This window comes from Hippoglossus stenolepis, chromosome 1 (assembly GCF_022539355.2).
Source record: "Hippoglossus stenolepis isolate QCI-W04-F060 chromosome 1, HSTE1.2, whole genome shotgun sequence".
NCBI classification, from domain to species: Eukaryota; Metazoa; Chordata; class Actinopteri; order Pleuronectiformes; family Pleuronectidae; genus Hippoglossus; species Hippoglossus stenolepis.
The window spans coordinates 16,245,851-16,270,171 of NC_061483.1; the positions used below are offsets into that span (position 1 = coordinate 16,245,851).

The 24,321-nt window shown below is 39.6% G+C and overlaps 2 protein-coding genes across 3 annotated transcripts; both read right to left on the reverse strand.

Moving 5' to 3' along the window:
- Positions 1 to 2,858: 2,858 nt before the first annotated feature.
- Positions 2,859 to 6,479, reverse strand: irf8 (interferon regulatory factor 8). The gene is made up of 9 exons (XM_035156702.1): positions 6,332 to 6,479; positions 6,025 to 6,225; positions 5,485 to 5,668; positions 5,159 to 5,253; positions 4,879 to 4,936; positions 4,489 to 4,536; positions 3,979 to 4,371; positions 3,763 to 3,878; positions 2,859 to 3,646 (listed from the first exon to the last, which is right to left on the reverse strand). The coding sequence occupies exons 2-9, from the start codon at positions 6,193 to 6,195 to the stop codon at positions 3,449 to 3,451; spliced, it is 1,263 nt and encodes a 420-aa protein (XP_035012593.1). The 5' UTR covers positions 6,196 to 6,225; positions 6,332 to 6,479; the 3' UTR covers positions 2,859 to 3,448.
- A 2,046-nt stretch (positions 6,480 to 8,525) lies between these two features.
- dusp22a (dual specificity phosphatase 22a) lies at positions 8,526 to 22,753 on the reverse strand. Of its 2 annotated transcripts, none has more exons than XM_035156728.2 (7): positions 22,498 to 22,753; positions 20,903 to 20,936; positions 20,234 to 20,316; positions 19,032 to 19,081; positions 15,404 to 15,478; positions 15,034 to 15,205; positions 8,526 to 9,853 (listed from the first exon to the last, which is right to left on the reverse strand). In XM_035156728.2, exons 1-7 carry the CDS (start codon positions 22,516 to 22,518, stop codon positions 9,668 to 9,670), a joined length of 621 nt encoding a protein of 206 aa, XP_035012619.1. In that variant the 5' UTR covers positions 22,519 to 22,753; the 3' UTR covers positions 8,526 to 9,667. The 2 variants fall into 2 exon arrangements, with proteins under 2 accessions (XP_035012619.1, XP_035012609.1); XM_035156718.2 differs by having other exon boundaries at positions 20,903 to 21,005.
- Positions 22,754 to 24,321: the final 1,568 nt, after the last annotated feature.

A 24,321-nucleotide genomic window follows, 5' to 3' on the forward strand; every position in this document is an offset into this window, starting at 1 on the left:
GCATCCCAGATCTGTTTAATTCTCTTTTCCCCTGTAACGCTCACACCTAAGTGGTTGACCAGTGTGATCACTCACATATCACAGTGGGTGATCAAGGGTTTTAACTGAGAGAAGTACAGTATTTTTTACAATCTACATCATATTTCTGCTGACTTGCTGAAAATATGAACTATTTGAGTGTCTTTCATGTGAAACCCTAACCCTAGATCACATGGCTGAAGCTGTTTTTGTATATATTTTTCTTTTTGTGATAGAAAAGAGTAGAAATTTAGTCCCCCACAATGGAAATATACAATGGTTTGAGACAAGCTGCAGAAAAATAACGTTGGATGTTAATCTATATTGTTGAAATAGCCCAAACCAACAATATATTACTACGTGTCTCAAAGATTTCTGGATTTCCTTCCCTGTCTGTGGTTTTCAGCGGCAAACTCATTCTTACATTTTAAACACTTAAAATAATAGACTTAGATTTTAGAAAAAAAGTTAAATGATATATTAAAATAGCTGAGCACTGTAGTTTTTAAGTAAATATTTCTCAAACAAGAGTAAATAGTACAGTTATTGGGAACTATTTTCTACAGCCGATTTGATTGGTTCTTATCTAACTCTCAAGAAAGTGCATAAGCACATTTCCCAAAATACACTTTAACAACATTTTATGTAAATTTGAAGCAAGAAAATCAATAAAAACTGTACAATAAGATAAAACAATAAAGTAAATCATTAGGCTCCCAGAAAATGTTGAAAGTGGATCACAAAACGGTAAAGTAAAAGAATGATTAGGGTTAGGGGTTAGGCTTAGAAAATTTAAAAACAGATTTTAAATATTTAAATTCCACTTTATTATTTACCGGTCTAAACATTGGCAAGAATTTTAGGACAAAACTAACAAAATCTGTTTTTGTTTCCTTGTTCTGAGGTTTGCCTTTATTCAAACCAACCTGAACCCAAACATTATGCAAGCCTGTGATTCCTCATTCACACGTACAGTAATTATATCCTTGATGAATATTCTGTATGTGTAAATACATGACGTTCATCCATTCTCAGGCATATTTGAGGAGTGGGGGTTAGAGTCAGTTTCCTGTGACAGTTTTTGAAGTAAGTTCCTGTTCTGTGGAACTTAGAACTCCCCCATATAGATAACCACATACACACACCTGTACACACACACACACACACACACACACACACACACACACACACACACACACACACACACACACACACACACACACACACTCACAGACACACACACAAACACACCTGTGGTTTTATTCAGTGAACCATTCATATAAATATTAACTTAGAATAATTTGAGTAAACGATTTTATCAATTACTGTCATATGAGGAGCACATGACTTCTTTCACTATGCAGTATTTGTATGAGTCATTAAAACTTTCTCATGGGTGAAAAACACAACAACACATTGATTGAGCACCCAAACATTTTCTCAAAAATATTTAGTAGATGGCTTTACAATTAATCTAACCTGACGAGCTAAGAGAAGTATTTTTCTAAAGGAGATTACGATGTATATTTATTTATTTTTATAATGAACTTTGTTGCATTTATTTGGGCACATTTTTTCTTTTCTGTCTGTTCTTATAAATCTTTTGTAGAAATTTTAACCATTCAGGTAAATTTGATCTAGAACTAGACCTTTATTAGTGATACATGTACAGTATGTGTGGAAGTATTTACAATAACCATTGAAAACGTGTGTTTTGTATTGGGGAACTGAAATCGAATCTTTGTGTGTGTGTGTGTGTCTGATTGTGTGTATGTGTGTGTGTGTGTGTGTGTGTGTGTGTGTGTGTGTGTGTGTGTGTGTGTGTGTGTGTGTGTGTGTGTGTGTGTGTGTGTGTGTGCGAGTGTGTGTGTGTGCGAGTGTGTGTGACTGTGTGCTGTGTGTGTGGTCCAGGTATTTCTCAGGTACAACCGTCTCACTACATAATTACAGGATTACTCAGTAGTCATATGAGCAGTTATTACTACAGTGTGACATTGCATTACATCACATTCTGTGTTTGCAGGGCCTCATATGGTGACACTGTCACGGCTGGCAGACATATTTTATTAGTAGAAGTTGTTGACACCTACTGAGAATTGTTTATTGATTCTAAATGGTTCTCATTCATGCTCCATTACCCTGTTGTTTTCACCCCATGCTTTTAACTGAGCAACCATATGAGACATCAGAGATGATGAAGACTAAGAGATGTCATCGGCTCATTCTGACTCATTCAATCATTCAGCGTCAGCTCATCACTGGAGTGATGGTGAGGGGCTTGTCCGAGAGTTTCCTTGTCCCGGGTAGCCAAGATCCTTCTTTTAGTTTCATACATTGTTTTAGTTTCATCATTCCTACACAGGAGTAATATGTAGTGTTCAGTCTGGGTGGTGGAGCAGTTCCCTCTAAACTACTTGCTATTGCCATTGAAGTGACAGAACCAGTGTGCTCCTTTTTAAGATGTTCCTGACGGTTTTCTTTTTCTATTAATATTTTCTATTAAGCCTTTGGTAAATCTTTTATCAAAGACAATATGAAATGTTAAGTTCATATAATAATATTTTATATATGCAGAATTTGAGATTAACCTCTTTAAACCCACAGACATTTACATTTTTCAAATTCCAATCCTATCCTTAATATTTATCAGGATTCCTAATGAACTGGATGGCAGTATAATATTTTGTGTAGTTATGTTGCTACAGTATAAGTGCAGAGCCAGGTTCATAGCTCTACACATTGATTTTAATGCTGTGTTGATAAATGAAATGGCAATGGTGTTAGAAAAATATTACATAATAAAAATATACATATGATTATACAAAGACAAACACATTCAGTTCGATAAAAACTGTTTAATTTGAAATGGAGTTCATTAAAAATAAAGTAAAATTAGGCTCACATAAAACAGTCAGATAGTAAAACCTATCTGCAATATGATCCCACATTGCATCTAAAATGCTGTGCAGTTTTTTATCAATGTACATAAAGATTTAATATTTACTAAAAAATGAAAATAGAAAAATATCAGACAAAAATGTCCATTTGTTGGGTTCATCCAAATGGCTGCACCATACAGGACATGACTCAGCTGCAAATACAGCAACAAGGATAATGACACGAGTTGACATTAAAATGCTGTTTAGAGAACATACAATTGTTTTGAGGCTTTCAGTAAAAGATATAAAAGATTTCTTAATACAATCGACAGAATGAATCTGTTGAATTAATCCAGCAGGTGAGTTGTGTGTAATTTCTGAAGACTGTACAAATATGAACATTACTTCTATACTTATATTAGGGACATCCTAATATTGAGCTTTGCCGCACTTGTGAGTGTGTCAGGAAAACAACGACTGTCCCTAACATGTAATGGATTTTGCCTGGTACATGCTGAAGAGCTCCAGTCAGGTGTATGACTGCTCACAGCTCAGGCAGTGATCGGCATGTTCTCCCTGTAGCAGGCTGGTCTCTGGGGTCCACTGTAGCTGCACAGGTCCTGATAGATGTGGGCCATCTGCTCATTGGTCGCAGCATCAGACAGGTCCAGGTTCGGGTTGTTGCAGTAAGGCTGTGAGCGACGCATGTTCACGGCCTCCAGCAGGTGCTGGCAGTTCACCGCAGTGATCTGCAACGGGAGAGAAGACACAGAGGTGTTTGCTTTGAGAAGGTGTCGAGACTCCAATATCCAGGTGGAAGAAAATTAATTGAGTGAGACACATGTTACGTCTTGACTGGTCTTACCTGCACAATGAGCAGTTTGCTTTTGGCATTGTTGAGATTGTGGAGCTCTTCTCCAAAACACAGAGTCACTGTCGGATCAGGAGCAGGAAACTGACCCTCCTGGTACAGCTGTACAGCTGGAACACACAGTGCACGTAAACAGTTAGTGGTCAGACCATGCAATGATTTAGAGTCTTACAAGAGTTCAAATAATTAAATATATATATAAGAACTTACCTTGAAGAAACCTTCCTGTGTCGAATATCTTGACTACAGCATCCCTCTCGAGTTTACAGGGCACTGAGCTGTACGGCGAGCCCACCTCTCCCAGCCCGCTCCAGAAGACTCGGCTCTGGCACAGCCTCTTGATGAAGATGCCCTCTTGGTTGGAACGGACCAGCACACCTCTCTCCACGTGGCCCAGGAGCTTGCACGTAACGTGGCGCTGGCGGTCGTACTCGATGAGCTCAGCAGGGGGAAAGTGAACAGTCTGCATGCTGTCTGAACTGTAGAGGGTGCCGCGGCCCAGGTGCTGCTGTGGAGAAATCCTGCAGCCTTCAGGGTGAGTTACCAGTGTGTTCTGCATCGGTTTCCCTCCATAGTAGAAACTGATCATCATTTGGGAGAACGCTGGAGAGGAGAACATGTAAAAGATGTAAGGTTAGGCCCTGCATGTTGCACTCCATGTGTTTTTTATTATTACTATCAATGCTTAATCGTGGATCTGATCTAATACATAAAACGTACCTGAGCTGACAACACCAGGTGGCAAAGGGTCCTGGTGCAGTGGGAAAGCTGTGAATTTAAGAGAGGAAGACGTGACTTAAGAGCCTTTTTTAGCACAGTAGACACAACCACAGTGTCATGTCATTACTCTGCTGCATCATCAGAAATAATGTTTCTCTCCCAAAGAAATAAACGCCACAGTCAGCAAACCTCAACAGGATGTTAGTCAATCCTTCCATTGCAGAATTTAACAGACAGGCAAACAACCTCTATTTAGCACCCACAGTCAACACTGAGCTTTCCACTGTGGTTACTTTCAAACACATTAAAGCTCAAATCTCACAAAGACGGTCGTGCTTGAGAGATGAGACCAAAGGCAGAGATGAGTGGGTAGGAAACAAACTGCATTACCATTGATGCTGCCTTGGGACCAGTACTCTGGACTGGCCTGGATGTTACAGCCTTCGTCCTGCAAAATACAACAACACAAAAAGATGTCAACAAAGCACCTTTCTACATTTCATAGCTGTGGAGATGAAGTGGGTGGTGCTGGAGGAGGCAGCGGAGTGTGATCACATAACAGTAACACTGAGGTGAGGGGCAATAAAGGCAAAGTGCATCTAAAGTGAAAGAGTGCCGCAGGAGAGAGGTGAGAGGTAAAGTTCATGTTTGAAGTGAGAAGCAGCCTCACCTCTTTTATGAGCTCCTCTATTTCTGCAGGGCTGCAGTCAGTCAGATCTCCAGAGCTCGTGGGAGCTGCCATGGCCATCATTGAGTTTTTACCGTCTGTGGGTGATAGAATTACTCACTGTGATTTCTTCTCATGGTTCAAACACAGGAGGTTTTAGCTGCTGCACTGTTCTTAATGATCCACGGTTTTCTCATGATGAGTCACAGAAGATCAATGCTGGCTCTCAAGACACCAGTTGTTCAAATGTCAAAGAAAATTATAATCGAGACAGGATTTGGATTTTGACTCAAAGTGAACCCAAGAGCCGCAAAAACAGAAAAACTCACGCTTCTGCTCTTCCTCGGGTACGATGCGGTAAACTTTATAAGGCTCGGAGATGTCCAGCTGAGACCTTTCTGTCACCTCCTCAAAGTCAGGACTTTTGTTGAGGGCACAGCGGAGTCTGGTCTTCCATGTTGCAGGCTCGGCCTTTTCCCCCTCCTTAAACTTGCCTTTAAACACAGCCCAGGCCTGTGGATATATCACAAATATCACAAATATTAAGGATAGTTTTGTGAGAAAGAAAAAAAAAAAAGAAAGAAAGAGAGAAAGTCTGACTTTCTGTGAATTTGTCAAATTCACAGAAAGGTGGACTTTCTAAAAGCTACATTTTTAGTTTTTGAAAATAACTATACCTTTATTACTGTTTTAAAATTAGGTTAATTTATCAATTATAGACCAATTAATAATATGTCTTATACTCAGGACAAATCAAACAATGACAGTTAAAGGTCCGTACTATCCTTGGACCACAGAAGCAGCAGATTTAAAGAGGTGAGATCCACCATGTAAGTTGAATCAATCTTTGCTCAAGGGAGATGTCAAACCTTGAAGATGGATGCGTCCACTTCTTGGTTGTAATCCTGTTTCCCCGCATGTTTCCATGGAATCCGGAACATAGTGTGGCTGTCGTCCTCCCACTGCAGCCCACAGTACTGACCACTGTGGATCTGCTCCACCAGCCACTGCTTCAGCCTCCGGCCTCCAGTGTTGGACATCTTGGTGTTTTTGGATCTGTTTAATAGCACCTAAATGACGATGATAGAGGGGTGAAAAAACAACATTCACTTTTCAGATCTCATAATAATTCATATTCAGTCAATGTAAAACACAAGTAAAGTCACTGATAAATACCTGAGCTCTCGTCTCTCTGTGAGTGTGTGTGTGTGTGTGAGGTATCCTGACGTGACGACAGATGTGCACAGAGCTTATTGTGCCCCGCTTTGATGAATGAAATAGCTGAGCGGTGATTCGACGGCGACACCGCACTTCTGACCAATTGAGCGCGCTGAAGCGGCGTTACGGCCCCGCCCGCTACGGATGTGATGTTCTCCTAAGTCTGCGCGTTTACAAGAAATGGTCTGATGGAACCGATGGTTGTAAAGTCGCTGCCCACGCTGCGCAGACGTGGGGAGGCTGAAAACTTAAGTCACAAGTTACCCTGAGCTCCGTGTTCGGGGGATTTCTGCGCCCACTCAGCCCACTCACGTCAGAGCGATGTTGCTGTGCAGGTGGAGCAGGAGCAGTGTGTGTGTGTGTGTTTGTGTGTGTGTGTGTGTGAGGGTGAAGAAGCTCCATTACACACCGATCATGTCCCCGACTACATGTGATTATTATCAGAATGATCCAAGAATCAAGTGGAGGGATCTTAATAATAGTTCAGTGGTGACCAATACCTTATGTTAGGAGTGAGAGGGGAGTTTTCTATCCACCTACCTCATCGTTGTTTTCTCAAGGCTCGCGGTCACATAAATGAATAAATCCACATTACAGTTATTTGTCAGGGTCCTCCTCATTATTCTAGCCTTACACTTTATCCACCATAATGTCACAGTGTAGCGGTCTGTTGGGGCTGACACTGAAACAAGAGTTGGTTGATTTATAACTCAAATGTCAGTTTTCATTTATAAATGTCAAACATTCCCACTTCTGCTCAAGGGACCTATTGTTTGAATTCGTTTTATGTGAGAGTCATTTGACAATTGAGGGTTATTTACAAAACAACACATTTCACACATCAGCTTGAGGCTTGGGAACAAGTAACAGATAATTTTCTTCATTTACTGACAAAATAGAGACCTAATTATTAGGCCATTAATGAAGACAACAATCTGCAGATTAATTGACAAGAATAATTATTATTAGTTGTGAACCTGGAATTATATTTTAGTTGATACACATATGCCTAATGTCATATACGGAATTAACAGCTTTAATTCGCGTTTTAAAAATCCCAATCTGGAACAGGATTTATTAAATGTTTTTTTTTTATCAGCTCAGTTCATCTACATCTGACAAACAAAAGTAAAACTAGCCAACGCAACTCACTTCAATGAAATCGGCCCATTATAGTAAGTATTCAAACTGTACCGACTGCATTACACAGAACAGATACAAGCCTCGCCCTCAAATTCCAATTTGCAATTCCTCTTACTGTTACCTTTTGTTAAATTTACAGGAAGCCTAACCTAATGCTTTCTGTTTGTGATAAGGGGATAGGGTGAACACCTTCTTGGATTCTCTGCCAGGAATTAGCCTGCCTGAACATCTATTACCTGACCAGACATGCATCAGAAAGTCTATTCACTATGCAGCCTCAGAAATAAAGCAATGCAAATAAAGAAAATCTCAGTTTAAGGCAAATGCAATTAAGAGGCCAAAACCAGGAGATTCACAGAGATGTCAATGCACCACCTCTCAGAGATCAGTTCCAAGGAAACCTGAGGTAGCGCATTTCCTGCTAAGTTTGATGAGAGCAAGTTGCATTTTTGAAAAATAAAACCTTTAAGAAAAATTTCTGATAAGTTTCATCAGTCTGAAAACTTTTCTATATGCATCTCCTTAGTACAAAGTAAAATAAACCACAGGGCTTATTTGGAATTATGTTTATGAGGGAAAGAGTAGTTTGGTATTTGTAGGCCTCCAGTAAATATATTATCTAATGTGTTATTTGATCCAATATCTGTATCTTTAAGAAATAACTAAAACACTGAGACATTACAAACTATGCATGTTGCCAAAATATTTTCCCCACAAAAACTACCTAAATAAGACCTGGTACACACTATTTTCAGTTTACACTTTGAACCTTTTAAGGTCTAAAATTTAGATTATAGCTTGAAGCAGCATCCCGAGGTGATCTGTGGAATAAAACCAGAAACCTCACATATCTAATTTAAATCAGACTAAAATTCAACAGGATTATCTGGGATTACAGGTGCAGTGATCAAGATGCCTCATGAGACGAGCAGCTGATCTACGGAGAAGATGAAGTTCAATATTAACCATGCAAATGTTCATTTCATTTATTTACACACAAATACCATGGTGTTGATAGTTATTTATTACAGATTTATTCCCATTTCCGTATTTTTTTCAATCACTGCATCGTATTATAAAACAAACAAAACAAACGTGACATAAAAACACACACAAAAAAAACTGACAGTACCCATGAAATTATAACACAAATCAATTTAGTCACAAAAAAAAAAGATAAATCAGAGCTTCATTAACATCAGGAAGACTTGCAGAGATCCTTCAAGTGTGGTTATAGATCTATGCAGCTATGCTTCATGTAGATCCTCTGTTTAACCCGTTATGTATTACTTAAACCTTTCTCCTTCATATGTGTGTGTGTCTTTACAAAGCCACAATAGATATGGAACCAATGCTCTTCACATGACAGTTTACTTTAAAAAGTCTTCCCAGTGTAATCTGATATCAAGAACAGTAACTAACTAGGTGAGAACAAACGCTGTTTATTACATGGCAGTGATGTGCGACAGTAATGTATTTATTGTTGTTGTAATCTCTGTAAGTGGCCAGCAAATCTAATCCTACTTGGTTATTGCCTCCTATGAGAGTGTATCTGGGAGAGTGTGCAGTTTGGTCCAGCTTGATTGAATTTACAGCCTTGGGGGAGGTATGCACTCCACAAGTTTATCAGTACGTGCAGTGTCAATCATGTCAAGCAATAGGGCTGCTTCCAGTAGGATGCATAAATCTTATGCCGTCAATCTGGCAAATTAGAGGCGGAACGCTCCTTTAGGACTCCATTAATAATCAGTCACATCTTTAAGGCTACCAAGCTGAATGCTGCAGGTGTGATGTGCCCACATGGGAGTGTAGTGTATTCATCATGGCTAAGGTGCTGAGGTGTTGAGAATAAGGCGTCTGTGAGCACTGATATTGTGGCTGTGCTCAGGTAAGTGAGCATGGGAGGTACTGCTAGTGAAAAGGAGTCTGTTGATCAATTCTAAATCAACCTCCATTGCGTCAAGTCGACTATGACCGATTCAAATAAAAGGTAAAAAAAAAAAAAGCTAAAAAAAAGCTTGGCTCATAAGGGGGCATTCATACAAATGCCTTGGATCTAATTATAATTTAGGGGTTGATTTGGAATTGAGTACAGAATAATAGCTGTTGCCTTTTTCCAGGCGGAACCGGGCAGGAGGACTTTGGCGTGTTTCAGCTGCTGCCCTCAGGATCATCAGACGGCAGAGAACAGACAGCTATACCACGATTTATCGAGCGCTGATCGTCTCCTCTCCTCTGGCTCGCCTGCAGCTCTGTGTACTGGCTCAGGAGGGCTTCCACCTGCTCCTGGTCATTGAATGGACTGGGACGGAAACCGGACTGTATCCATGTTCGATACTAGGGACGAGAGGAGGGACAAAAAATAATGTATTAAAACAACAACATCACATCATGCTGTTAAATCCAATAACATTAAAGTGTTCATCCTTCAACTTTAGCTGCACTACCACAATATTCCACTATAATATACACACCCTCCCAATTTGGCGGTATATTCAAGCTGGAAATATTTCCCAAAATTTGGGCACGGTATAAACTGTTTGTCATGAAATAATAATCGACATATTCAGTTTGAGGCGATAAACAGAAAACATGTTCCGCACTTGGGCTTGGCAGATAGGATGAGGGGGCAGGACGAGGGGGCAGGACAGAAGGTTTTTAGTGAAACACTCGTCAGGAAATGCCTTTGGCAAACATTCCTGCTCCCACAGTCACCTTGAACTCAGGATTTTCCCCTTCACTCATCTTACCGTCCCATTTAGGAAATCTGCACTTTAAAAACATTCTTCTTACTGTATTTTCATCATCTTTGAAATTCATGGCACATAATTGATCGACAAGATGCTTGAACATGTTGTCACTTGCAGCAGAATAATCTGACAGGATACATCAAAGTGTCCCAACAAATCTGCTGATGACAATGACAACTGAACGTGTGTTGAAGTGAGGCGTGATTTCACTGCCAGGTTTAATTAAATTGCTTCAAAATATAAATTATCGCAGTGCCTGCAAATCAATACGGATTAAAATCACCAGCATGGCATATTCAGCTATTACAGCTGCAGAGGAGAAAATGTTATGTTTTGGGGGGGATCACAACTTATTCCATGCACCTGGATAAAATGCTGGTTTCCATTTGTTACATAAATTCCAGTTTTCATTTGGAAAACTTCTACACTTTTGTTCACAGGTTCCTTGGTTCCAAGTCACAGAATTGTGAAGATCATTTACAGCTTTATGGGGATAGTTCAACCAAAATTGAAAATTCACTCACCCTACATTCAAATTCGACTCGAAACGGTGTCATTTACACCATGATTTAAGCCTGAATGTGCTCTGTGATCCACACGCAAACGCGGCTCCAGAGGAGGATCACAGAGGACATTTAACTTGGTGTAACTGCGACGTTTCAAGTCGAATTTGAATGCCGGGGCTTATGGAGACTTGGATGCCACCACACGAGCAGTATGGAGGCAGTTTATGTTTTTTTTCTGTTGTTTTTGTACGTTTGAAGAATCAGTCACCATTTACTTTAATTCTATTGGAATTAGCTCCAACGTTGCTTACCCCTGAACCTCCTAATGTGTTTTGTGGAGTTAAACACTTAACGATAGCAGTATAAATTGTGTGTTAAAAAATTATATGAATTATTTTGGTATTTTTAAATTTATTCCCACTAGAATGTAGAGTTTTCAGAGACTGCATCTGGTCCAAAAAGCAAGGAATTGCACAAAGGATGCCCAGGAATTGTTTTGTGCAATATCTTATTATTTTTCTAAACACAATGTGAGGTGAAAGTCACTCTGAAAGTAATACATTCATTTCACTAAAATTTGTATTCTCACTGGCAACTGAAAAGACCAAATAGTACAGCACTGACTCATAGGATCAAGATAACGGTAACAATGAATAATCAATCAAAAGGCACAGTATCGAGATAACACATCAATAAAGGCTGTGATATCAGGGGTTGTGCAAGATGCTGACTGCTGTAATTCTGTCATGAAAAAGAAAATGAATCCTGTCATCAGCTACAAAGTCTGTTTGAGTGTTCCACATGAAGCTGGACTGAAAATGCAAAGATTAAACTTGATGTCAAATCTACCAAAATGTAAACAGGATGGCTTTTCTGTCAGAAATTTGTCCCGTTGGACTCCTTGAGACAAAAGCTTGAGTTGATAGAGTCATAGACTGGCACTGACAAAACTTTTTGATTGGATGTGCACTGTAGTATATTTCAGGCACTTTGTTAATGTTATACTGTAGCTGTAAACACTTTTGTTACTGTGAGGCGTATATCTCCATTACTGTTTGTTTGTTGGTTGTTTGTCTGTCTGTCTTTCTGCGGGATTACTAAGAAACTACTTACATGAAATCTTGTAGCGGGGCGGGACATGACCGAAGGAAGTACTCGTTAAAATTTTAAGCAGATCCAGATAAACTGGTGGATACATGAATTTACTTTCACTTTCTTTCACATGGGGAGAAAGGGTGTTAGCCTTAGCGTAGGGATGTGCTCTCTGAATGCCTGTATAGTTACAGCTGCATTTGTAACAAAACAACATTGTTGTCTTAAAGGGCCCATATTTTACACCTTCCTGGGATTTTATTTGAGGTATTAGTACCCCTAAGATGATAGATCAGTGGTTTAAAGTCGAAAAAACTGCTGCAATGTGTATTTCCATGTCCTCTCTTCTGCCTCGCTCTGCACACAGAACAGGCCTGACTCTTTAATATTTTATGAGTCCCTCCTCTGATTGGCTGACTGCACTTTGAGTAACACACAACTCTCATTCATCTCATTCTGGCACATTGACGATCTCACTGGTAAACACAGCTGAAAGTCACGTTGTTATGTTTGAATACAGCTATAGCTATATATATATATATATTTTTTTTTTTATTCACTGTTCATTTCATTTTATTTATTGATGTTTTTGATGCATTGTTTCTTATGTTGTGTTTTTTATCTGCCATGTTATCTGAAAGGCGCCTATAAATAAAATGTATTATTATTATTATTATTTTAAATAATAATAGAGACCAGCCACATATTCTCAGTTGGTTACAACAGGATGTTTCTGAATGGTCAGTTACACCGTCCTCATGTTTGTTCAAGTTTTAGCAGGACAGTAGGCCAATGTAGGAGTAAGTCCCGAATTACAGTTCCGAGTTTCAATACGGAGTTTCACAAAGGAGGTTCAGTCCAGAGTAACGTCTACGTTACTATGGAGTAACAACTGTATCCTTGAAGAGTTGCCGTAGGTTGAGAGACTGTGGTGAAACACAGCACATCAGAAGCAATAAAGCGTAACCGCTGGTTTTTAACAGTAACGTTCTTAGGAGGAATGTGCACGAACACATTCTCTTCCTTGGATCCCTCCACGCTGCAGTGTTTCTTCAGTGTTGTTTGTTGTGGTTAGCCTGTGGTAGCTAACAAGCTGCTAGCTCAGCAACATGTCTGCTCTACCTTGAGGCTACCTACTGACCCCGTTCAAGTAATTACGCATAGTAAAAGCCCACAAAAATTATTTTACACAATATGGGCCCTTTAAGGATTCCTTCCTCCCTATTTGAAGCTTATGTGAAAAAAACTCAAATTCAACATACAACATACAGCTTTCCCTTAAAATCCTCGAAATCACTGCAAGATCTACAAGCAACAAGCAGTTGTTTCAGTCATGTTATGTTGCAAGGTGCTGACAGTAATGTGAAACACGTGATGAGCAGTACCAACCTGATGCAATCCCAGCAAACCCCCTGCAGTTCCCCTTCTCTAGTCAATGGTTAGACAAGTGCCATCGTAATGAAATCACGCACAGGGGGCCTTCAAGTAACTACAACGCTGCAACATTTTAACAGCTGTGAACAGCTGCCTACAATGTGTTCATATACAACACATCCTCTCAATGGCAAAATGCTGTATAGACAATGACTCGAAATAAAATCCAAAAAGTAATTGACTCACTCCTTAAAGTGTGAAAATACAATAAATACATGAAAACTGCAGCAAGTCTTCTGATAACTCGAAAAATAATGTCTTTAAGGTTTAAACCAGCATTTTTAATACAAGCATGTGTACCTGTCATATACTCAATTACACTGCTTGATCTTTTCTCTTTGTGAAAACATTCTCCAAACCAGAATGGAACTAAAACCATGAAGCCACTTAATATTTCCGATAAGTGGTGACATTCTTCAAAGTGGAAGTAGACAAACCAAAAGTATGAGTGTTATAAGGCAGGACCACACATTATGTACACAAAAGGCTCCTCACCTGTCAAATACCAGAAACCTACATGTGTACATATCCTCACAAAAGTGCCCCCTGATAAATAATAGTATAAGATTAGGACCCCTTGCTCTGTGCTCAGATTTTGATCTAATTATTTAATCTTCCGACATCATTCAAATTAATAATATGAACCTTATACGAATAAATTACAGATCAGTGCTATGTTCTTATTAGTGTATCATCTGATATACAACCTTTCTTTCAAACCATCTCCCTGTGAGATGTGAGATGTGATGCGCTCTGCTGCTGTTACGTTTTGGGCTCATGCTGTGAAACTCAGCAGTTTCCACACAGCCATCACAGAAATGATGATCTACTGTTTATTTACCTCGACAGTAATTACACATATACAAACATTAATGAAAACATACACGAGACAGTCCACCTGTCAGGTATCTCACATTCCATGACAACAAGAGAACCACAATTAACAGTAGAGAGGTTAACCACGCACTGCATGTGGAGCGGGAGGCACACATCCTGTGAATTCCTCAGCAAATCACCAAAACAGCACATAACACAAAAATGCATTTGTGCACTGAAGTGATGTAGAGCTACAGCTAGAAACCAGTGGCAAAAAAGGGTCTGAATGTTTCCTGAGGGTATTGTGTGTTTGTTCTGTGGCGTTGCATCCATTGGCTTAGGGGGGGGGGCATGTGCCCTAATTTCTGATGTCTGAGACTTTTCATTTATGTAATTATCATTATATGAGTCAAGTGTATTCTGAGGATGACATAAATCATACCCTCAAAATGTCATGCTCGTTGTCTAAGCTCTTTCCCTTCAGTATTTTTCTATGTTTTAAATTTTGGGGTTTGAAAATTGTTAATTTAAATGTTTCTATTATTTGAGTTCAGACTACACAACTTTAAAAGTTGTCGCATCCCTGTGCAGTTCACATTAAACTTTTTGTTGTCTTGTGATCAGGGGTCTTGCAGTAGTTGTGAGTTCATACTATATGACAGTGACAGTGGGTCACATACTACACGATCTTCACAAGGAGAAACCCCCGACTAGTATCTCCAAACTACGTTGGATCATGAAAACACAAGCGAGAAAAGACACAGTGAGTCTAACTGATCTTCCTGCTCTCTTGTGTATTACTGCTCACAGAATACATCAACCTGGAGAAGAGGGGGAGGACGTCATATCATAGTGCCCCCCCCAGCCTGTGAATGAATTCATCATGTCAGTGTTCCTCTGTGTGTTAGCGTGTGTGTACCTCTAAGACTTGCGTCTGCTGGTACTCCTGCAGCTGCTGCTGGAAGCCGTAGTTTGGGCCGACAATAGAGCGAACGGCCTTGACTGCAGACAGACACTCATCCCAGCTGCAGTGTGTGACAGTCATCAGGTAGGCCACCACCATGGTAGTGCTGCGGGATACACCTGCCAGACTACAGCAACACATGGGACACTTGATCAGTTTGGTCATTGGCATAAAGCTGCTGGGTCCATAACACCATTTTTCTTCCAGGTAAACGACAGGTAATGAATGCTGAATGCTTCTCACAGTTGAAGGCTTACATGCACAGTCAATATTAATTGGCACACTTTCAACAAGGAGCTGGTTACAGCGTTGGATAAAAACCTACCAGTGAACGAGACAAGATCCACCGTTCAGGCGACATTCGTGGATGAAGCTGATGCACCTTTTAAAATGCTGTGATCTGAAAAGAAAATATAGCACACATGATTCTGTGGTGTATATTATGGAATATAAAGACAAAAGCTTTGAATTCAGTATAACATCCGTATTTTTGGCTCAGGAAAGTAGTTTGTTTTTGACTAGGCAGAGTGGTGTCATGGCTGAAAAGGTACAAATAGAGTACACATAATAGGATATGAGAAAGAACACCTCGAATTGAAACTTGGGGCCCTAACTTCGTCTTACAAACAGTTTTGCCGAAACTATGATGTGCAGTTGTGATTTTGACTGTCGAAACTACAGGTAAATGTTGACATTAGTCCCAGAATGAGAAAGTTAGTTTTGATGGATTTTTATTAGCCCTAAGAAAAAGATGTACCGGAGAGTAGTGATTTGTCTTTCCACCACTCCAACTAGTCATGTGAGAAAAAAGGTCTGGTCTGCTCAAACAAAGGGTTTGTGGTAGACCAGAGCACAGACAGTAGTTACAGACAAGGGAAGTACATGTGCTCGTCTTTTTCGGTCCAGCATTCATCAAGTCTGTGTCTCAAAACTAAAAAGTGAATAATTTGAACCTTTTTTAACAACATAACAAGAGGTGCTTATGATACAAGATCACACAAATCCTCAGAATATAAATCTTTAACACAACATAGTGCAACTGCTCCTCAAATCTCCTCTTGCAGTGTCAGGAAGCACTGATGGTGTTTTGCATAATCAAGAGCTGTGTGGCTGATAGCACCGTCTCCTGAGGAGCAGATGCTGGTTACTCAACAGCAGACAGAATAACAGACAGGGGCTAAAATAGATTGACTGCCACATTTCTTTTTTACTCCTTCCTGAGATCCAAACTCCTCTTCAAAAGATGTCTCCTCAGCACTTTTAACCTCTGTGCTTCTCTAGCACAGAGGTTTCCGGCAAACTTGTTTAATATGCCAAAAAATTACCATGTGACAAAGTTTTGAGGTTTTGCCCCGTTGAGGAAAAAAAACTAAATAATAACCTACAGTTAGTTTGACCTACAGTACATCCAGTTAATTGTGTTTAACATGCAGGGTCCTTGCACTCATGCACATCTCATTCTCTTGGCCAAGTAGACTATCATTAAGTATGTTATTACGCAAAAACTACAGAACCGATTTCCATGAAACTTGGTATGAGATCTAGAATGCGTCACAGAGGAACCATTCAAATTTGGTGTGGATGTGGATAACTGGTCGATCCAGGATTTTTGTCACTTTCTTTAACATTGTGAGATATAGGGTATTTTATGTAAATGTGGTTTCGTAAGGAGACTGTTAAGCCTTGGAGGATGTATGCTCTACTGACTTTAGCTTTGGAAGTGTTTTATGTGCATCTTTATGCAGTGCAGTGTGCACAACGTGCAAATAACCCATAGCACACTTTTTTCAGGAGTGTTCACCCTGGCCCTCCCTCCATTTCACCTTTATTACGCCACTCAGAGTTATTGCCCACTGTAAGCCTGACAGTGGGCGATAACTCTGAGTGTGTAAGATTTAGGTGAAAGGGAACAATTGGCAGAAATTGAATATAAAATAATCCTAGTGATGTTTTCACTAGTGTGTTTCATCTAAATTGTACAATTGTTGTTTTCTTTATCCTAGAATGGACCGTTTATATTTGAAAACTTTATATTTACGCTGGGAGCGGGACTTATACGGAGGTTTTTATGAAAACTGAAGGCTACATCAGGTTCTCTTTCATGTTTGAAAAGTGAGGGTGAGGTGAGGGGTCTTCAGCTGCAACATGCAACTCCACCACTAGATGTCACTAAATTCTACACACTGAAGCTTTAAGATTGGGACCTTTCATTTAATATAATAAGGTTTTGTGAGCTTGTCCTTGTTCTTGTAAGGGTCTAAGGTTAGCTGTCATTTTACATTTCTTTCTATTGTTACTAATATGTAAGTGATAAAGCCAATTGAGGCAGTAACTGTGGGCTACATAAATGGCCCCGACTTCCTCACATCCATCATATTTATAGTTCTTTTACACAACTTCCAACTGCTACAGTTGCTCCAAAAAAAACTTTGTAGGAAAGACCATCCCTGCTTTTGGACCGTACACAGGGGAGGGGCCATTGGAGCTGGTCATAGGGGCCCCTAGGTGGTGGCGAGCATGGTGTGGCGGCAGTTGGCCTCACCACTCCTATCAGTCAGACCAGTGATTGTGACAGAAGGGGTTTATTAAAGCTCTGGGTGGTCGGGGCCAACAGCCAGATGTCACACTAAAGTTTCCTTCCTGTGCTGCCTGAGGGAGAGACGCTTGATTGCAACAGTGGAGGTCAAACACCTCCAACCAACCCAATCAGCAATATCCAACCAAACGCTAAACCTCTGTTCACATTCACTTTCACTCTGCTCCATTTTCTTTTTTAAAGCTAAAGCAACAGCAACTTCAATGACTGCAGAGCACAAAGTCACAACCTGCAGAGTTAGAGCTCCAAATTTAGACTAAAACCCCAACATTTTGTGTACAGACATATACACTATATATATATATATATATATATAACTCTACAGTAATAGTCTAAAAGGAACTCTGTACATTCTTAATTGTTCTGGTCATGGTCGACTGGTTCTTAATTAACGTTTTGACACCAAAAATCAGGTTCCAGCCTGCATTCAACCAGGCAGAGAGTCACAACTTTGTCTACTTGTTTTAAGCAGGTTAATTGATGATCCCCATTCAAGCATGATCAATCCCCTTATTCTACAGTCCTCGGCACTGCAGACATGGACCTGTGGATGGTAGAGAGGGCAATGTGCTTCCAGTAAACATGTATAAAGTCAACAGCAGCTTTTCACCTGTCAACAAGAGTATAATGCATTTGGGATTTACACCCACCCTCCACAATCCCACCTCTGTCAGTGCAGGAACCCTAACCAACCAGTAGAGGATGCACATCTACAGGAGTCTCAAGCCATGACATTAATGCTCAAAACTGCAACCTGTGACTGTCGCTTCTGTTTCGTGCCTATAGTCCGTGACAACTGCTTAATCCAGAAGTACTACAGCTAGGGTTGCGTGAGGTCAAAGATCCTTCATCAAAATTGACACGCTGTGACTAATGTTAGTGACCAACTCATCCCTCTTTCAACACAGAGTCTGCCTCCTTACGAACAAAGACTCATCAAACACACACTTTTTCTCTGCATCTCCTTCTCAAACACACACAAGTACTACATAGACAACACAGAAAATAAAAACTTTTGGTGCTCAATATTTATGAATGTCACAGGGTTAATTAAATACTGTGGGGTCTACTTCTAAGTCATGAGAATTTATGAGCTCCTGGTCACTTTGCCCTCTAATATACAGCTTAAAATTCAGTGATAAATGTCTAAAAACAACCAACTGGAATCCTGCAGAAAATAAAATCTTTCAAGTCAATTTTCTGTTAAAACTCTTTAAAAAAAAATCATATAATCTTAGTAACGGTTTGTGTGTGTGTCACACCCAGGGAACACAATCTGGTGGGTATTGGTGTTGAAACCATACTGCATGACTCATACAGGACATTTTAAATCCGTGTGTGTGTGTGTGTTACTCACAGGTTCTGGCTGGAAGCATCTGCTGCATGAATACAAAGATATGTCATGTCCTGTAAAACATACATGAAAAACATTATCACAGCTGAAACCAGACACAGACATGCATGTTATTTCTGAATTAAGGCCGGGCAATAAAACAATGTCAATAATTATCACAGTATAATTTTTGTCAGTTTCAGTATGACAAAGTTCCAACATATATTGATATATTGCTTATGCATTGTGTAAGCAGAGTGACTAGGTATAACACATAATTGATCTAGCTCATATTGTAGAATGTTTTTCTGTTTATCAAGTGTTTGTCTATCTCTGTTTATAAAGACGAGTTTAAAACCACAACCTTCATTCAGGAGCAAAAATCAGTCTGTAAACTACTTAAAATAATAATACAACTTACTTACATACTGACTGATATGAAAATTGGATTAAATGTTTGGCCATTTCACCCAGTCTTAATCTGCACTTACCTGTGATTCTTACCTACATTTATAATACAGGCAAAAATCATGGCCTATTTTTACAGATGAACATCTGTCACTCAAATCTAAAGTGAGCCGTAGTTCCTCAAAGACTGGCACACGGAGCAAATTCTTAACTAAATCTAAATAGTAACAGGATAACAGGCGTTTGTAAGTACTGTGGCAGTCTAATATGAATGTTTTCTGGGGTTTAACTTAATTCTAATAAACACAGAGTAAAAGATATTTTCCTACAATGAAGGACATGTAGTGGATTCTACCTAATACACAGTGGAGAGCAAAGCCCTTTGAAACCAACCACTGTCCTCTCATGTATATGTATATGTATATGTATATGTAGAATAAATGGATATGTGTCTGTAGTAGGCAGTCTGAACTAAGACGGTTATAGCTAAAGATAATTATTTCTGGTTTTATTTTTGCCTGTCTCTAAACATGCTTATTACTGAGCGTTTAATAGAATAGAATAGAATAGAAAAGAATGCCTTTTATTGTCATTGTACAACAACACTTTCCGTGCATTTTCAAAACTTTCACAAAATAAGTGACAACAAAGAAACTAAATAAATAAATAACGTCTCCTGCTCAGCCACAAAAATCCCCTGCTCCAACCGTAACTCATCACCACCCCCTGCTGGCTGACAGGACACATCACAATATTAAAGAGGCGTGGATGGTCTCAGCATGTCACAAAATGCAGGCCAACCTGGATAGTCCACTTACCTCAAACACAGGTTTGGCATTGTTGTACACAGACAGGATGTGGGTGATGCCATTCTTCGACAGACTCTCCCTGTTTTCTGAATCTGCGACAAGGAGAGAAAGGAATAATCAGTGAATTTCACACCACTCACTCAGACCAGTTATGTTGTAAGTGGCTGCAGAGGCCGGCCAGTCAGCTGTTTACTGTCCTGCATCATGGTTTGGTACAGTTTATCCTGTGGTCACTTGCTCCTGTCACTTAAACTATTCATAACCAAAATGCTTGTTACATCGTGTGGAGCCATCATCATGGCAACTAAAGATAGAAAGGTGCACATGCCACATTAAGTGGGAGGGGGCTGTTACCGGCCAGGGAAAGAAAACACCAACAACTGTTGGCTGTTATTTTATGGGACAGAACAGAAGAACAACTTTTTTAATCAGATGTGTCATGGCTTAAAACCTAAATACTGTATAAGGCACAGCATTTAAATTGAAACCTTCACGAAATGCTAGGTTTAAAATACCCAAATAACTCAGGTTGCTATAATCCACCACTCATTCCTTCATGCATTTGTGCCCTATTATAGTGACCTTGTGCCTTTTGGACCGAAAGCCTGGCCTGACCCTGCTCTTCTGATTCTATCACATATAGGAACACCAAATCAATTCACTCCATGTTTGTCTTACCTCTTATATTCCCCAGGTAGAGTCCGTCAACAACCTGTGAAGCAGCAGTCACAGACATCTTGGGTTCGCGGGTTAGATATTCAATACAGTCCAGCATCAAACACTTCACATGAAAGCAGCAAAGGGTGGTGGGTTGAGCCAGATTGGATTTAAGGCTTATGGCTTAAGAACCAAGTACCAGCAAATGAAGCATCAGCTGCAGCCATACAAGGCCCGAAGCAGCAATGTGTGATTATCGGTACAAAAGTGACGAGCAGGGAGCAGCCACTGAGTGTTAGAACGTAGGTAGTAGTACTACGAGAGGTCAAAACTCCAGCGACACTTACACTATAGACCTATATTGTCAGACCAATGCATTTATGTGTTTAGCATTCGGTCTCCAACATCGGCCTAGGCAATAAAGTCATATAAATAATTAAATAATATAATTTGTATCAATAGCAATAAAACAGAAGCACAATATATATTAATATAATACTGATGCATTGTGTCAACACAGTGAGGAGGTGTAACACTTAACTCTTCCACCTCAGATTTGTTAAATATTTAGCTGTTGATCATTCTCTGCTCATAAAGAAGTTTAAATTGACAACCTTTATCCAGGAGCAACAATGTGTAGGAAATAATAACGTGACATTTATTGTGATATTAATCGATATTGACAGATTTTAATTTTTTTTTTTTTTTTAACAATTATGTGTTATACCTCGTCACTCTGCTTACACAGTGCATACGCAATATATTAATATATGTTGGAACTTTGTCATATTGAAACTGACAAAACATTTTTGGCTATATTGACCAGACCTAGTCAAACCATAATGTACTACAGGGGTTTTTAAAGAGAAAGTTCTCTGTGCTTGTTAGACGTAGGTGAATTGTGCCAGAAACCTCTTCTCTGTTTGTACTAGCACTATGAGGCAGCAGTTGTCTAAAAATATAAATGGAAACATGAAAAGTACAGTACAGATGAACAATTTATCTGCTAATGCAAAGTCTGTTTAATGTGAACTTCTCTGGTCTTTCTTAAGTGCATGGTTTCAAAATAAAATGCTGCTAAACAAGTGTTTTCACAAAACATGGTTTCACTTTATTTCCATACTAATAGACTGGGCATCTGTGTCATTGTGCATGGTCACCATCACCATGAGTGGGCTGATAGTACAATGATTAAATAATGTCTCAACAATGGTGTGTTTATCTAATTGATTTGATCCTTGGAGCAAAGTTAAATGAGCCCCTCACCCAAAGGTCAGAGGTCAGGATCAGCAACAGCACATGATGGATTCAGTGCCTTGCTCATGGGCACTGTGAAAAAATCTGGTCTTGTCAGCTTCCATAACTAGTTTGAAACTTAATGCTTGAAGCAGCACAAGTCTTGTTTTGAGCTGTTTACAAAATATGGAAACATTGAAAGTGTTGAGATAGTGTCAGGATCAGAGAGGCAGATCAAAACACGTGACGTGATGGACGAAGATGAGTCAGGCGGACAACACACACACACACACACACACACACTTTTACCACTGAACAACAACACAACAACAATACAACACCACAACACCGACAAGTAAAGCAGCACGAGCAGAGCTTACCTTATTCATCCCATTGCCCATGATGCCTCTGGACCAGTCTGAGCTGTTCACATGAACTTTGACTCTAACAACACGAAGCTGAACTCAGCACGACAGCGACCAGCCTCCGATTCAGCCGCTACGTTTGTTTGTTATTCGACAACATCATCAGATAAAGTTACACGATAAACAGCATCAGTCCTGAAACACTGACGTTATGCAGCGGCGCAGACAGCAGTCCCGTCACAGTGACTCTTCTTCCGGATTGTTTGGACCGCTTCATCCGGTAAGTGACGTCATTACAGCGTGTCGCCGCCGTCAGATACCGGCTCATATATGTAAAAGCTTCAATATAAATACATATATATATACAACGTGTGTGCATTTAAGCACGTGTGTATTCATTCTAACCCAGCGAGCCAATCTGAGGATTGATTTATCCTGTCAACAGTTGCTTTCTATATTTATACTGTATTTAAAACAAGATTAACTTTGTTGATCCCACGCCAGACAGACCAGAGAACATATGAAGGTATAGAGCAGAATAAAAAAAAAGGGCATTAAAAAGAGAATGTATACTGTATTTGTGCATTATGTATAATTCAGTCAGACTTTATTTATTTTGCACTTTTTTTATATAAACACAAACAACCCCCCCCCCAAATAACCACGTTTAATTTCACTAGATCTTTATTTGGATAGTCCCCTTTTTTTCCCATTAATTAATCCATGACTTTTTCTCTGAAAAAAACAAAACAAGGAAAATGTTGAAAATCGTCCCCCATCTCACATTGGGAAAGGTTGTGAAAATCCTGAATCCGCCACCTAATGCCCATTAAATGCCTATTTAAAGATTTGCTGCAAAGACATTATCCCTTCATTTGAAACTAGGGGTCTGAAGTTGCTATATTGATAGAACAGGTCAAATAAAGAATAGCACTCAGTAGAGCACATTCCAAGTCACCTTAAATTCTACCATGTTGCTGCAAACTGTACAGAATCATCGATATCGGTCTCCTAGATATGATTTTTTTCCCATCAAGGTTCAGGGAATTATTCCCTGAGAATTGGCTGAAAACGACAAAAAAATGTAACTGGAAATGTTTTTTTAAAAAGTAAAAGAGAAACTGCATTTGATCCGGATCCAGACGAAATTTGAGCGGGTTCTTTGAGGCATGTCCCAAATTGAATGGAAATCTGTTTAGTAGATTTTGCTTAATCTCAGTAACAAACTAGAAGCAAAACTGATAAAACTAAGTATGCCATGGACACTGAATGTGCGGCTGGATCAGGCAAAATGTGGTGTAATCATATAGAGAAACAAGTAATTTTGTAAATGACACTATTCAGACTGAAAAAGGTTGAGAGCTTTGGGTGAAGAGTTTGTTAAGGTGTGAAAGTTTGCAAATGTATATAGAGCCCCCTCCTGACAGATATAGGAACTTGCCTGTGTATATGCACTAGCTGAAATTTACAGTAAGATTCAATGAGTTGAAATACCGTCAGAGTCAGATCACAGCGCATGACACCAACGCATGTTCAAATGTCTATCATGAAGTAGAAGTGTCATCATACATGTTCGTCTATTGTCAGTTTAAAATGGCATTTGCCACTGTTACGGCAAATACATTTATTTATGCTTTCAAGTCAATGCACTGTTGAAACATATTTTCATCACTGACAAAGAAAATATCAACTTAAATCTTCATCGGCCCTAAGAAATATCACTGATATAAACCCAAATAGATATGTAGTCATCTTGAGATCCCTACATGGGAAGGTCTGTTCAGGTGTTTGTCAGTGATGGACACTGATGGGCAAAATACATGGATGGGTTCTTTTCAA

Excerpts from the sequence above, each read along its gene's own strand:
- dusp22a (XM_035156718.2), bottom strand. The coding sequence starts at position 22,518 with ATGGGCAATGGGATGAATAAG. Across the intron at positions 19,082-20,233 it reads ATGCCAAACCTGTGTTTGAG|GACATGACATATCTTTGTAT; the intron begins GTAAGTGGACTA and ends TATGTTTTACAG. Across the intron at positions 15,479-19,031 it reads GATGCTTCCAGCCAGAACCT|ATCACAGCATTTTAAAAGGT; the intron begins GTGAGTAACACA and ends TTTTCTTTTCAG.
- irf8 (XM_035156702.1), bottom strand. The coding sequence starts at position 6,195 with ATGTCCAACACTGGAGGCCGGAGGCTGAAGCAGTGGCTGGTGGAGCAG. Across the intron at positions 4,372-4,488 it reads ACCTGGTGTTGTCAGCTCAG|CGTTCTCCCAAATGATGATC; the intron begins GTACGTTTTATG and ends TCTCCTCTCCAG. Across the intron at positions 3,647-3,762 it reads GCAAACTGCTCATTGTGCAG|ATCACTGCGGTGAACTGCCA; the intron begins GTAAGACCAGTC and ends CTCCCGTTGCAG.